At 44.1% G+C, this 14,747-nt stretch overlaps 1 protein-coding gene across 4 annotated transcripts in view; it reads right to left on the reverse strand.

Moving 5' to 3' along the window:
* RPS6KA2 (ribosomal protein S6 kinase A2) overlaps nucleotides 1–14,747 on the reverse strand; it is a 456,813-nt gene that overhangs the window by 122,675 nt on the left and 319,391 nt on the right. For all 4 annotated transcript variants that reach the window (XM_032162339.2, XM_032162347.2, XM_032162329.2 and 1 more), the window contains one exon: nucleotides 381–497. In XM_032162339.2, the coding sequence (XP_032018230.1) occupies nucleotides 381–497 (117 nt within the window). The remainder of the gene's footprint in view (nucleotides 1–380; nucleotides 498–14,747) is intronic.

Genomic DNA, 14,747 nt, shown 5'->3' on the forward strand with positions numbered 1-14,747 from the left:
TTTTTTTTCCTTGTTCTCTTATTTTTTCTTTCTTTGGGGAAAACAGCTGTTAGAATGCACTTTCAAAGATACATTGGCTCAGGTCAATAACCTTCCTCACCTTGGTGATGATTTACCAAGAACCAAGGGAGGCTGCAGAGAGGGAGCAAATGTGCATGTGACGGCTCCAGCGGCACTGTTGTTCTCACTTGGCACAGCCCAGCCCTGTGCCACTGGAATTCTGGCTGTGCCAAGTGGGGCCCCGGTTCTGAACTGTCCAGGTTCCCGTGATCGCAGCCCTGCAGCTGAGGACTGCCTGCGATTTTCATCCAGGGGGGCTCTGTCCAGGTGTCCTTTGTGTTCAGGAATGAGACTCAAGAGCCAGCCAGGGCTGAACTTACCTTTCCATAGGATCCTTGTCCTAAAACCTTCAGCAGCTCAAACTGGGAAGGGTCTGCCTTCTCAAAGCCCTCCTTCACATGATGGCTGATGTCTATCTCCTTCACGACGCCTTCTTCCTGCAAGAGAGCGGCACAGGTGAGAAACACACTGCAAGGCGTCCCTCAGAGTCGCTCACAGCTTCCTCCTTCCTCCTTCCCTGACTTTACCACGAGCTGGGTCTGTTACGGATTTTAGCGCTGGAGTTTAACAGTGGAGACACTATTTAGTGTTTTTTTTTTTTTTTTTTTTTTTTTTTTTAAGATGGAGTCTCACTCTGTCTCCCAGGCTGGAGTGCAGTGGCTTGATCTCGGCTCACTGCAACCTCCACCTCCCAGGTTCAAGTGATTCTCTTGTCTCAGCCTCCCGCCACCACGCCCAGCTAATTTTTGTATTTTTAATAGAGACGAGGTTTCACCATGTTGGCCAGGATGGTCTCGATCTCCTGACCTCGCGATCCGCCTGCCTCGGCCCCCCAAAGTGCTGGGGTTACAGGTGTGAACCACCGTGCCCAGCCCATTTAGTTTTATGGAATCACCTTGGTGACGTGTGTGGTTATTGTGTGCACCCCGTGGGCCTTCATGGTTTCTTTTCTCCATGGACTTTTGTCATTTGGTCTTACCAGGACCTCAGAAAAATCTAAGGGTACTCTCAATGAAATCCAGTCTGCTCTTTAACAGTCTGGGCAGAAGTTCTGGTACGATGAATATAGCAACTAGGGAACAAAATGACACCAAAAGCACATTGATGGGTTCCTAGATGGAGAAGTGGTCTGGAAAATGCAGACGGCTTGTCCTCCTTCTCCTTCTGATTCATGCTGTCCCTGGTATGTTTGTCAAAGCTAATGTAAAGAACACGTCATTGCCATCCTCTAGATTATATTTCAGAAGAAGCAGTCAGGTAAGATTTTCCACCAGCCCAGAAAGCAAGATTTCCCTGTAGGAGAAAGAGTCTACAAGTGAAAACACTGACAGAAAACACTACAAATTTTCATCCCAGAGCTTCCTGTCCCCAGAGTCACATGACTTCCCTTGTAAAGGGGTAGGCCATCTGCCCAAGTGCCAGGCCCTGGAAATGGAACACTGGAAAGGAAGTGTTTCTCCCAACATGAGACATTCGAGCCCAACTGTTCCCTGAATTTATCTCCGTATTTCTCTGAGATTTCTGTTCCACTATCTATACATTCGTACACCCCTTTCTACAGTTTTAGCTTGGGGTGAGGGGCTGAAAAACTTCAGAAACTGCTGGCTAAAATGGGCATCCAAAAACAGCGACCAGGAATTGTATGCATAGAGTGCTCTAGGAACCAGGGGCCTCTCATTCATCATTGCTTCTTTTCATTAAGAAACTGTGAAGTGGAGATTTTCTCCTGAGACTCAGATTACACATTAATAGCTGGAAGTGACAGAGGTGGGTTTCTCATCAAGGACTGACTTTGAAGCCAAGTACTTCCACCCTCTGTTTTAGTCTAAGAGTGAAGACTTTCAAATGAAATCACAATAGCAATAACTTACATGACAATGTTTGAAAAATTCAGTTTCTCAAAACAGTTACTTACAAATCTTGCTATTTTACCTCCATGTCACAAATAGAGGCACACGTAAAAGCAGATAAGGTGTCTGAGCCGTGGAAACTCACAGTGGATTAGAGACCTATGCAGTTATCTATGGCTTTTCCATTCTCAGTTAAAGGAAACACTTCCGTCTCCATATCTTCAAGGATTATTTGCTATTTTTGTAAAAACAGTGGTTTTTTTGTTTGTTTGTTTGGGAAAACAATGAGTATAGCCAAAATTGACTCTGTTTAATCCATCCTGAGGTTCATATGAGTGCAGTTGGAAGATACAGAATTACAATTTTGTTGCTTCATAATTACTTCTTGAATGAATAAGTAAAAATGCCAGAGGCACAGCCCAGCCAATGGGCATTATATTTAGATGCTAATTTGTGAGCGGACATCACATTTTAAGCCCTTCCTCCCTTCATAGCACAGGCTTACTAGAATTGCAGGACCATGCTAGCCACTGGAGACTGTGCAGCTTTTGTGGTGAAATCTCCTGGTTTATGGAAAGGGACAGAGAAAAATGAGGCCCTCAGGGATCCACGTGTGTCACTGCCTGTGAGAACCACTACCTTCCGCATGGCTGCTGGAGGAGGCTTCCTGCACAGAAAACAAAGACAGGAGCCCCAGTTCAAAAAAATTCATCATAGAAACATATATGCTATCTTTTCCTGTCATTGACCCACTAAAGGAAGAAAGAAATTGCAGACGATTTGTCATTTAAAGAACAACAAAATACTCCCCTTCTGTTACTAAAACACTTTCCTCACAATGGGTCCATTAACATCCTCTACCTACAGGACTAGCATGTGCATGAGTCATCCAAACCCCAGCCTCCCTCCCAAAATAGCTCCCATCATGCAGCTGTGTTAATGCGACGCCCACACTATGAAAAAAGGAATCACCACCAAAGCACATCCTTCTGTGACTTCATTTTGGTAATGTGAGCATGGCAACTGCAGAACAGAAAGTAAAATTCAACACTGCCCAGAGGTGTGGGGCAGGTGAGGCAGGAGCTGGCCAGGGAGGCTTTGCGCTGCAGCCACCACCCTTTCCTGGGACACGTTTCCCAGCCCTTGTGTATGTGTCCTAAAGATTTCCAGTTCCTTCCTTTTTCTTCAGCAGCTCTTTGTGGAGGGTCTGAGACCCACAGCTGTGGTGAATGAGCTCATGCAGTCCCATGGGTCCTAGTCCCCTTCACTGCCTTTGTGGGACTGGGCTCTGAAGCGAGACTGACAGCATCCAGGCTACCTGGATGCCACCTGGCCATGGACGCTGGCACCTCGGGATTCCCATGGGTGTTCCCCTGCTCCCAGTCAGCCCGTTTTTTAGGCTGGCTTCACACCTTCCTCAGCACATCCGAATTGCCATCTCCTGTTGCCTCCCGCCTCCCCGGTCTACGCCACACCCCCATCTCCATTGCAGAAGTTCACCTTCTTGAGTCATTTCTGTAACGTTTTGAATCAAAGCCTTCGACGCAGATATCTCATAACATTTCAAATTTTGCGCAGATTCTTTCTGTCAAAGTATTGAGAGCAAATGTACCTGAAGTACATACATAATTTCATCTCCTAAAATGACACGAAAAACTCCAGTTTTCTTCCCTAATAATATTGCGATAGAGTTAATTTCTCATTTCAAATCAGTAAGGTTTTTAACAGCAAAGCATCTGAGGCGTCAATGGAAAAAAATCCCCAAGAGTATCACCTTTTAGACTTCAGAGTTCTGCCTTCACAGCGACATTTTAGCTCGAACTTGCTGCAGGATGCTTAACTTTCTTTTTCACTTTCCCCAAAAGAAAAAACAAAACGAAAAAAGATCTGGTGTTCCATGGACTCGGCGTGCACTCTGGGGTCTGTGTGAATAGGAAACAGCCAGATGAAGCCCCAGCACCACGCTCCCGGGCACTGCTGATGACGACCGTCTCTGGACAGCCCTGGTTTCTGGATCCCTTCGTGACGACCGCCCTAAGCGGCAACTAGCATGAAAATGTTACTCACATTTCATTTTGAAATATGTGCCTTTTCTGTTTTACGAGGCAGGTAATTTTATCCAGAGCTTGATGAGGATTTGCACGCAACCCCTTAGGAAGATCAAGTCTGTTCCTGAATCCGCTGCCTCCACGGCGGGAGCATGCGGTTTCCAGCACAGCTCCTATAAACAGTATTTTCAAAGCTAACTTGAGAGCTTTGGGAGGAGGAGCTGGGACTGAGATCGGGTGCTAGCTCCATAAGCAACGATTCCAAACATTTTGTAACGTGAGAAAGAAAAACTAGAGGTATAAACTGTTTAAATGATGTTTGAATGTGACAAATTGTGACAAGGAATTTTTTAAATTCCTGCAGAACTGCACTCAAAGTTCCAATGACTGCAGGAAGTCCCGGGCAGGTATTTCAGCAGCTGCTGGGAGCGGCTGGGAAGCGGGAGTGACAGGATGACAGGATGAGGGAGGTTGGCCACTGTGACTCTGCATGCCTCTCTCTGGGCCAAAGTCGCCTTCTTAGGTCATTTCCTCTGTTCTGAATCATCTGCTCTTCATGTCATTAAAGGGATAATATTTATAAAAAGTACAAATTAAAATTAATGATAAGGACATAGGAAACAAAATAGGCAAGGATTCACGTTATTTCCAAAAAAGGAGAGAGGTCATTCTAGAAATCGCAGATTCACATGTAGGATATTAATTTCCAGAATAATAACAGAATATATTATTACACAGGTGGTTTATGAAAATGTGGAAAAGAACATATCTCCGACTCACAGGTCCCATCAAGCCAGCACTGTTCTGCTGCTGATGGCATGAACAGATGAGCATGTGGACAAGAGCCTGGCTTTGAGGGCAGCATTGGTGGAGTCCCTCCTGAATCCCTGGTGACAAAGAGGCTGGCATCATATAAAGGCTTAATGACAGAGCACCGCATCGCAAGTCATTCTCTCAAGGCACAAAACCCAGACACACCTGCCCAGGAACAGTATCGTGTCCTGGAGGTTCTGAACGTATGAATGTTCTGTGTTGCCCAACTGCTTCAGAATCACCCCCAAGGAACTTGTTAAAATGCAGATTCCAGGCCCTGGGCAAGGCCTCCTTAGTCTGGAATCTCTAAACTTGGCTTCACCTAGAATCTGACTTTCATTATCTCACCAAAAGTGCCCTTCTCAAGTCATCCAAATCTTACCCATCGCTAAATCGAGTGGCCAAATTTCCATCCTCCATAGCACCGGGCATGGCTATTCACCCCCTCTTGCTTGAAACACTCCCTTCACCTGGATTCCAGTACATCCTACTCCCCTGAGTTCGCTCCCACCTACCCCTCTTTCTGTGTCTGCCAAGGTCACCTTTCCCTTGGGTGCAGTCCCTGGCCTTTCGTCTCCACGTAGTTACCCCCTTGGAACCTCGTCCTGTCTCAGGGCTTCACAACCCATGTGAATAAACACTGACAACTCTCAAATCTCAATCTCCAGCAGGGGCTGCTCCCAGAGGTCCAGTTCTAGAGGCCCATCACAGGCAACTGTCCTGAGTGTGTGCATGTGTGTGTGTGCACGTGTACATGTGGAATGCACATACGTGAGTGTGTGTGAGATAGACAGGTCTTGTTCTGGCTTTTTCTTACATTGGGATGGAGCTCCTTCAAGTCCCAGCTTTATGCAGGCAGTGGGGCAAGAGGTCTGCCTGGGGCCAGCCCTGGGATTTGTCACCAGTTCCCCTGCCCTGTGAGGCTGTAAACAGCCAAGCTCAAGTTCACCAGGTTGTCACCTGGCCTCCAGGAGAAAGCTGGCTTTAACTGCCTCCTTCCTTGGGTTCCCTGCTCTAACACAGGGTTTGGCCTCTGTGTATTCCTTACTTCCCAGCTCACTCACACTTTTAAACATTCTTAAAGGGATACTTGATCCAGGACTTTCAGTCGTATTTCACATGAGGGCTGGCCACATCTAGTCTACCACGCTGCTAGAATGGAAGCTCAGGAATGCTTTTAAAGGGAGAGAAGATTCACTAAATGGCTTTTTAGCCTCTTCCAGAAAAGAAAGACAGCCGCAGACTTGCTGAGAAGAGTAGAGGGGAGTCTGTGCAGGAACAGCCCCCGGAGAGCGAGCTCCACCTGCGGCACGACTCCTGATAGCTCGTGGGTCCTCGGCCTTTGGTTACCAGGAAAGCTGGCTGCACCAGTGAACACATGCCAGCCATGACAAAAATCCTCCAGTAGGCTGTTTTGTAATTACCAATATGAAATAAAAATAACTAGACATTTGAACCAAAGACTCTAAGAACCAGAAGGAACCTCCCATGTAGCAGGTTGGGCATCTTACTATTCAAGGGACCAGAATTCAGATCATCTGAGGCCCAGGACCCATGCTCCTAGCAACGCTGCTTCCATTCCAACCAGGGCCTAGGACGTTTAGAGCGGTAATGGCTCGCGAATTCTGGGGCCTTCTCTGCTCTTTAAACTGCCCTTTATGCGTCTCCGCAAATGTGTCTGCTTTTGCTGGTGTGAGCAAATGTGAAATGAAATGATGGGACCAGCTGCATTTGTCCAATCAATTCCTTAGGAAACCATTTCTACAAAAAGTTTCCCTTCCATTTCTAAAAAGCTAAATATAAGTGAGCCATTTAGTACGGCAGAACCAGTACCCTCAATAATGGAAATCAGGCTGGTGACATGGGTGCCTGCTGGAATCTAGGTGAAACAAAGACGGCTTAATTTAAGAGGAATAAATCTGCCACAAAATCATGGGAGGAAGGGAAGCAGGAGAAGGAAAGAGAAAGGAAAATACCAGATGCCATGTCAAGATCGCAGATAGAAGCTCTGAAATTTCAGGAGTGTGACCCTATCTACTTGATAGAGCGCAGGCCTGCTCAGCAAGACAAGGTCTCCATTTCAACCCTGGTCATTTTCAGAGTTTGAACTGCATCTGTTCGACACAATGCTCAAATGGATGCTGCCGAATCCGCGGAGCGAAAGCAATGTACAAGAACAGGGCTGGGCTCTGTTTTCTCATCCATCCTAGAATATCGCTTTTTCTTTTTCTGACCAAAGAAAGTGATTTAGCATCCAAGAGTGGTCACTGCAGTCACCGCATGCACAGTGACAATCTAGGAGTGGGCTGGCTGCTCGGGCTCCTTTCCTCTTTGGGGAGACCTCTCCGTTAAGGTACTCACTGAAGCTCGTTGGAACTGAGGCTGGGCTAACATAAGGTTCCTAGAACACAGCAGCACTGAGTGGACAGAGATTATGGGAAGAAAGGAGGAGAAGCAGCAAAACTAGCCTTGGCATTTCTCTCCTTTCTTTTCTCTTTCTATCCAAACTGGCCTTTCTGCCTCCCCACCCCATCCCTGTTCATTTTAGTGACTGAGGAGGGAAGAACCTCCCCAGGACACTTCCTCTCTGGTTTTCGTTAAGCCCTGCCACCTTGCCACTGCTTCTGCCTTCGCCTTCATTGCCTGTTGTTCCCGTGGATGATTTTCCCTTCCCTTCTTCTCATCCCTCAGTCTGCTGGTATTTTTATAAATCACAGTCAATGCAAATTGGACTCTGAAAGTTGTGCTTATAAACGGTGACTGACAGATGGAGCGCCGCCACTTTTGCAGGGGCCTCCTTCCCACAGAAAAGACGTGCAAAGAGTGGAGAGCCAGGGCTTCCTGCACACACATGGGCTCCCAGTCCTGACATCGGCCATTCTGTGGGTGTGCTCATTCCAATAAATCCTCCAATCCTTAACCTCCCTGGGAAACATCAGTGTGAAGTCCTCACGGAAGCTTGGGGTGTTGGTGTCTGACACGGTGTTCCATGTCAGACTGGCTCCGTGACCCCTTCCACTTCATCTTGAAAATTATCATCAATGATTTGCTTTACAAAGACTCATTACTAGCATCGGGGAATGAGACGGTAGCTACTGACTGACATGAGTGTATTAAGATGCACGGGAACGATCTCCGAGAAGCTTCACACTTGGGGTAGATGGAACACGCATGCAGGTTAGGTTAAGTCACAGTGTTTCCTCGTGGAACAGCTTTAGATGGGACCATCTCAGGTTTGGGCAGTGGGATGAGTGCCTAAAGGGGCTGAATACATCTGTATTATTTAGCACAACTGTAAAATAATGCCAGGTAACAACCCGGTGATAGTGAGACGAGGATGCATGCCTGGTGTGCACCAAATGAGACATTATTTATGCTAGTGTGTCACCCTGACTTGGAAAACTAACATTTTTTTTTGTCTCTGAGATATATAGTATGAAACTGCACCAAGAGATGAGAGAAAACTGAAAACACAGGATTTAAAATCACAAGTGGAAAAACCTACATCATAATAAACTACGTCATCAGTATAACCAAGAAAACTACAGTCATATCCCAGTGAGCTCTATTGGGATAAAGTTCCTATTTCTTTAGCAGAAAAGGGAAAGTAGAAATTCTACAAATATCATCTTCCCCCAGACTCAATTATCCACATGTTTCCAATGTGATCTCCTCATTCTTTTTCAAAAGCAACATGTTGGTGAATGTTTGGTCAATACCTCTACCAGAATAAGTTGATGGCTGCGATGTTTCCATTAAGAAGAATAAAAAATGCTGAGTCAACTGGGAGGTAAAGAAAACGCACATGCCAAGAGTGCCCAGCTGTTGGGAACCCTGAGCTGGTGGGCTCTTCTCACACAAAGTTAGTTTCTTTTCTTTTCTTTTCTTTTTTTCTTTGAGACAGGGTCTTACTTTGTCACCCAGACTGGAGTGCAGTGGCATGATCTTGGCTCACTGCAGCTTCAACCTCCTGGGCTCAAGCGATCCTTCTACCTCAGCCCTGCAAATAGACAAAATTAGTGTCTATTTCAAGTGTACTGAGCAAAAACGCAAGGCTATATTGATCAGACCGTTCAGATACCCAAAAGAGGGACGCTTGCTGGGGTAAGAGAGGCCAGTGACGTGTGTCCTCCTCTCCAGCAGCTGAAACAGGAGTGTGCACAGGGCCAACCCACTCTACAGCACTGCAACACCACCAACTTAGAGGAAGGCAGGTTGGGCTCTGCAAGGAAAAGCTGCTTAAGTAATGCATTTCTAAAAAACGGTCCACCAATTCCATGGCAATCAATATCACAGCTGATGGGGTGATGGGGAAAGTCTCATCCCTAAAATGGTTCTGAAAGGTCGGCGGCTGAGTCGGCGGCTGAGTGTCCACTCCCCGGCAGTGGTGCTGGTGCCCAAATGGTCAGGCATGGTGTTTGTGATCTGGATGGAAGCTGGCAGAGCAAAACTGTTAGGCTGCAGATCGGGATGAATTATTCAAATTGACAACATCTTAGCAAATGGAAAGATGTGCTAAAGGATCAGAAGAGGCCATTCTGGCGGGCAGAGTGATGGCGGCAGCCGCTTAACCCATGGCATGTGTGCAGCACGAGGTCACGTTTTCAGAAAAACAGTAATTGTGCCTTATATGGAACTTTATATTAATTGTGACAGAGAGTAGACAGCTGCAATGCAGGAAAGGACTGAAAGAGTAACTGAGTCCGTGTTTTAGAAAAAGAAATACCACTGTGAGTGGAAACGCACCTGTCCTATGGACAGACTGGCGGGCCCTGAACAGAAAGCCTGCTTCTATTCTGTACAAATCCCATGGCCGACCAATAGGCATAACGTGCACACCTTCTGACCCAGGGACCCCACTCCTCAGAATTCATCAAAAACATTTACACATAGAAAGCTGTAACATTATTTGTAACAGTGAAGAAATAAGAAACGACTGAAACGTCCAGCAAGCGGGGAAGAATAAGGAAAATGATGATCTATCCACCAAATGAAAGCTTATGTAGGCTTTCAGAGTGATTGCGCTTTTCCCCATTACTCCAAAAAGACGAAATACTTACATATAAAGTAACAAAACAAGTATAGTATCTGTGCGTCAAAAATTACGGAACACTATTGGAAGAAATCAAAGGTCTAAATAAATGGAGAGACACGTCATGTTGACAGTTCAGAAGAGCCAACATGGTAAAGATGTTAAGTGTTCACAAATCCACCTGCAGGTACAAACTCCCATCACAATCTGAGCAAGGGTTTTTTTAAGTATAGATAAGTTTATTCTAAAATTTCATGGAAAAGCAAAAGACCTATGATACCCAATTTTGAAAAAAACACTAAAGTGGGAGGAATCTCTCTACAGATGCTAAGGTTTGCTACATAGCTACAGGAATCAAGACAGTGTGCTATTGGTGAAGGGGTAGACACACAGATCAATGGAATGGAATAGAGGACCCAGGAATAGGAGCATTCAAATATACCCAGCTGCTTTTGGAAAAGCAATTCAATAGAGGAAAGGCAGCCTTTTCGATGAATGATGCTGCAGCACTGGACATTCACAGGCCAAGAAAAAAAGACATTTAACCTAAATTCCATCTCTTATACAATAATTAAATGTCTGTGAAAATGGATCACAGACATAAATATAAAACATAAAGCTACAAAACTTTTAGAAGAAAACATAGGGGAAAATTGTCCAAACTTAGGGCTAGGGAAAAATTCTTCGACGTGACACCCAAACCATGATTCATCAAAGAAAAAAGTGATAAATCAAACTTCATCAAAATTTAAAGCTTTTGCTTTGCAAGGACTCTGTGAAGGAGACGAAAAGACAAGCTATAGAGTGGGAGAAAATGTTTGCAAACCACATATCCAACAAAGGTTCTGCATCCATAATATATAAGGAATTCTCCAAAGTCAACAGTAAAACAAAACAATCCATTAGAAAATGGGGGAGACAAGCAGACATTTCACCAGTGAAGATACACAGATGACAAATAAGCACATGAGAATATACTCAATATCATTAGTCATTAGAGAAGCGGAGAGCCGCAATAAAGTATCAGTACATACCCATCAGAATTGCTAAAACAAAAAAATAGTGATAAACATCAAACGCTGGTGAGGATGCAGAGAAACTGGACCTTGTACGTTGCTGGTGTGAATATAAAATGTTCCAGCCACTGTAGAAAACAGTCTGGCCAGCGTCTTACAAAACAAAACATCCCAGCAAACGTATTCTAGGGCATTTATCTCAGAGAAATGAAAACTAAGCTCACACAAAAACCTGTACTCAAATGTTCACAGCAGCTTTATTTGTGATGCAAAAACTCGAACAGCCCAAATGGTCTTCAATGAATGAATGGTTCAGCAAGCTGCAGTACATCACATCATGGAATACTACGCACAAATGCAAAGGAACAAACTACTGTTAGTCACAAGTTGTATGGGTCTCCAGAAAATTACACTCAGTGAAAAAAAGCAAATATCAAAGGATTATACAATGTATGATTCCATTTACATATTTTTTGAAATGCAAAATTATAGAGGTGAACAGTTTAGTGGTTGCCAGAGGTGAGGGATGGTTGGTGTTGGGGTGTGTGTGTGTCCATAAAAGGGTACTATGAGGGATATTTGTGGCAATGGGACAGTTCTGTGTCTTCATCAGGATGGTACTGCCACAAATAACACATGTGATATATTTGCAGAGAACTCATATACACACACACGAGTACACGTAAAACTGGTAAAATATGAATAAGGTCTGTTGACTGTACCAAATATAAAATTCCTGGTTTTCATACTGCCCTGTGGTTGTACAAGGTGGAGCCCGGCTGAAGCACAAAGGACCTCTACCATGTGTTTTGCAGCTTCCTGTGACTCTATAATCATTTAAAAATTTTAAAAATGGTAAAAAGTGATTTTTAAGTCTATTTGGCAATATTGAAAGAGCTTTGTTATAAGATTTAAAGAAAGCAGAAAAATAAACGTCATGTATATGATGATTACCATGACATTTTTACAAGGTAGGAAAAATATTTATGGAAAATACATCAAGATATTAGAAGTGATAATATTAGAAAATATAAATGATTAATTTTCTCCCCTTTGTTTTCTAAATTTCCTATACAGAAATGGAAAACTGGCCAAGTTTCTATATAAGGACATTTAAAATGTGACATTCCCTTTCTTTACTCACTGCTATCCTATCCAGCTGCACTGAACTATAATGGAAAGTTCAGGCAAAATTAACTGTGAGTTTTGAAAAGCAAATAAGATCAAACAACTTGCTGCAAGGGAAAAAAATGGAAGCCAATGGAAAACAATTTGGATATCATCTCTGGATCAAAGAATAAACCTATTAATTGGTAAAAAAAAGAAAGACTCAATATTTTTAAAGCTATTAACATTTTTTATACTCAACACACAAGATTCCTCCTGTGCATCAACATGGAATTTCCAATCAGGGTACAGATGGCGAACATGAACGCCTGCAATATGGACAGCAACATGCACTTCCCAGCACTGCGGGCAGTCAGGGAGGCAGTTCATAGATTTTTTTCCTAGGAGGTGGGTGTCTCTAGGGGTGGGTGGCAACAATTTACTGGAAACTGACAAACAAAAGAACTTGTTTTAAAGTGAAATTAGGGCCGGGTGCGATGGCTCATGCCTGTAATCCCAGCACTTTGGAAGGCCAAGGCGGGCAGATTACAAAGTAAGGAGATCAAGACCATCCTGGCTAACACGGTGAAATCCCGTCTCTACTAAAATACAAAAAATTAGCCAGGCATGGTGGCGGGCGCCTGTAGTCTCAGCTACTCGGGAGGCTGAGGCAGGGGACTCGCTTGAACCTGGGAGGCGGAGCTTGCAGTGAGCCGAGATCACAACACTGCACTCCAGCCTGGCAACAGAGCCAGACTCTATCTCAAAAAAAAAAAAAAAAAAAAAAGAAAGTGAAATTAGGTACTACTCTCTGTAACACTAATTAGATAACTGAGTTAAGTGTGACACATTTATTTCTTTTACGTTAAGTAGTTTTCTAGATATAAATATGAAGGGCTCAATTTTTTTTTCTTTCAAAGTCATTAGGATTAACTCAAGCAAAACCAGCAACCATCCCTTTTGTAATGTATGTGTGTGTTGGACTGATACTCCCTTAATCTTTGAAGGAAGGTTCAGTGTGAATGGTATTCTCCAATGCATAAATGAGATACTTGGGGCAATGGAAGAGAACTACTTCTGCAATACTCTCTGGTCCTAACTACTTTTTCAGTTTCCTGCTAAAAGTAGATCATTCCAGATCTCCTGAGAGAGGATTTCCAATGTGGCCAGTGGAGTTTCAGAAGACATGTGGCATGTGGCAGCCCCTGCTCTGTGTGCTATTTCCTATCCTGACGAGTCTTACAAATGGAAGCCATAAGAAAAACAATCAACACTTCAGAATTAGGTTTAAATGATGTCAGAGGTAATGTGCAGATCATCTCTTAGCAGTTTCCAAAACTGTTGAAAAGATGAAACTTTTGGACAAAAACCTCATTCAAAGGAGTTCACTAAATAACCATCCTTCTTTCTTTTCTTTTTAAACTAACTTAGTTATTACAATCTAAAAGATTATGGAGCATTTTGTTAAAAAAAATATTAGATATGCTGCAAAGTTTTGAAATGGCCCCACCAGCCCACCAGGCATCTGACCACCCTCCATCCCTGAGCCTGCAGAATGGTCAGAGCAAGAAGGACTTGGCACAAGACAATAACTTGAATGGAATTAAGCTAACTGCTGAAATGCAAACATGCAGTAGGTTTTCCCAACATGAGCTATAAATTACAGATTTCCGAACAGTCTTGGGCACAGATAGGGTATTTCAAGTGAGGTGACAAACTGAAGTAGTTTACACAGCACAGCGCCCTTTCAGACTGTCTTATGACACAACATAATTCTATCAGCGTTTCCATTGTCATTCACAAGCGCCACAGACTGAGAGGCTGAAGATCACACCTGGTGGATTTCACCTACCTGGAGATCCTTGTTACCCAGTGCTGCTCAAAAGCAGCTCCCTGACCCCATAAACACTTACAGGGGAAATCAGCGGCTGTGCAGGGATTAAATACAGTCTCAATTCTCAATTTCACAGGTCTTTGACCCCCCAGAGGACAGGCCACATTTTGTACTAACGTCTGCTTATCCCCTTCTACCTTGGGAAGTGTCTGGCACCATCTTTCCTCAGTCTTTGTTCAAGGAATCAATGAAAACTTGTGAAATGGTTTAGAGCGGTGCTTGGCGGTCCCCAGGAGGCCCTGCTCAAATGCCAGGCTGCAGAATCACCCAGTGGCATGGCCTCACTCACATGATGACAGCCAATCCCTCTGTGTGGTGAAAGATGTGGGCTTGAGAACTTTCTACACTCCAGAAGCCATTACTGGCACAATATATAAGTGTTCAAGATCAAAAGAAATTGTATTATAAAAGTTTTTTTTTTTTTTTTAATCTACCCTAGCTTGAGGTTTGGTAAAATGCCTTGGTCACATCCCCCAATTGCAGGTGTCCTGTTCTGCATCTGGACCACACGACTTGCCTGGGAGAGACTTCAGTGATGGAGGAGACAATCCCAAAACGTTTCTGAAGCTCTCACAGTCACATGCCAAAAAGTCCACTATTTATATTAGAAAAAGGGATTTGGAAACTTCGTTAGGAAACCCATGCATCGAGGATGCTATTTCCGAATTGCTAAGTAAAAAGTTTATCATTTCCTATGCACAAAGACGACCAGCTCTTTTTCAGTGGCATAGCAGGGATGGGCCGACAACCATGCTGGTCCCTGGAGGCTAATGTGGGCTGTATCCTGGCAATGGCCACAGGTGTGCAATGGCTCTCTACGGATTCTGCAGTCTAGCTTTGACACCGATCCACTAGGTTTTAGTAACAGCTTGACATCTGAATGGTTTATTATCATTAGCATCTGAACACACACTTACATGATATTGC

The sequence above is a fragment of the Hylobates moloch genome, unplaced genomic scaffold (assembly GCF_009828535.3).
Source record: "Hylobates moloch isolate HMO894 unplaced genomic scaffold, HMol_V3 SCAFFOLD_2, whole genome shotgun sequence".
Taxonomy (NCBI): domain Eukaryota; kingdom Metazoa; phylum Chordata; class Mammalia; order Primates; family Hylobatidae; genus Hylobates; species Hylobates moloch.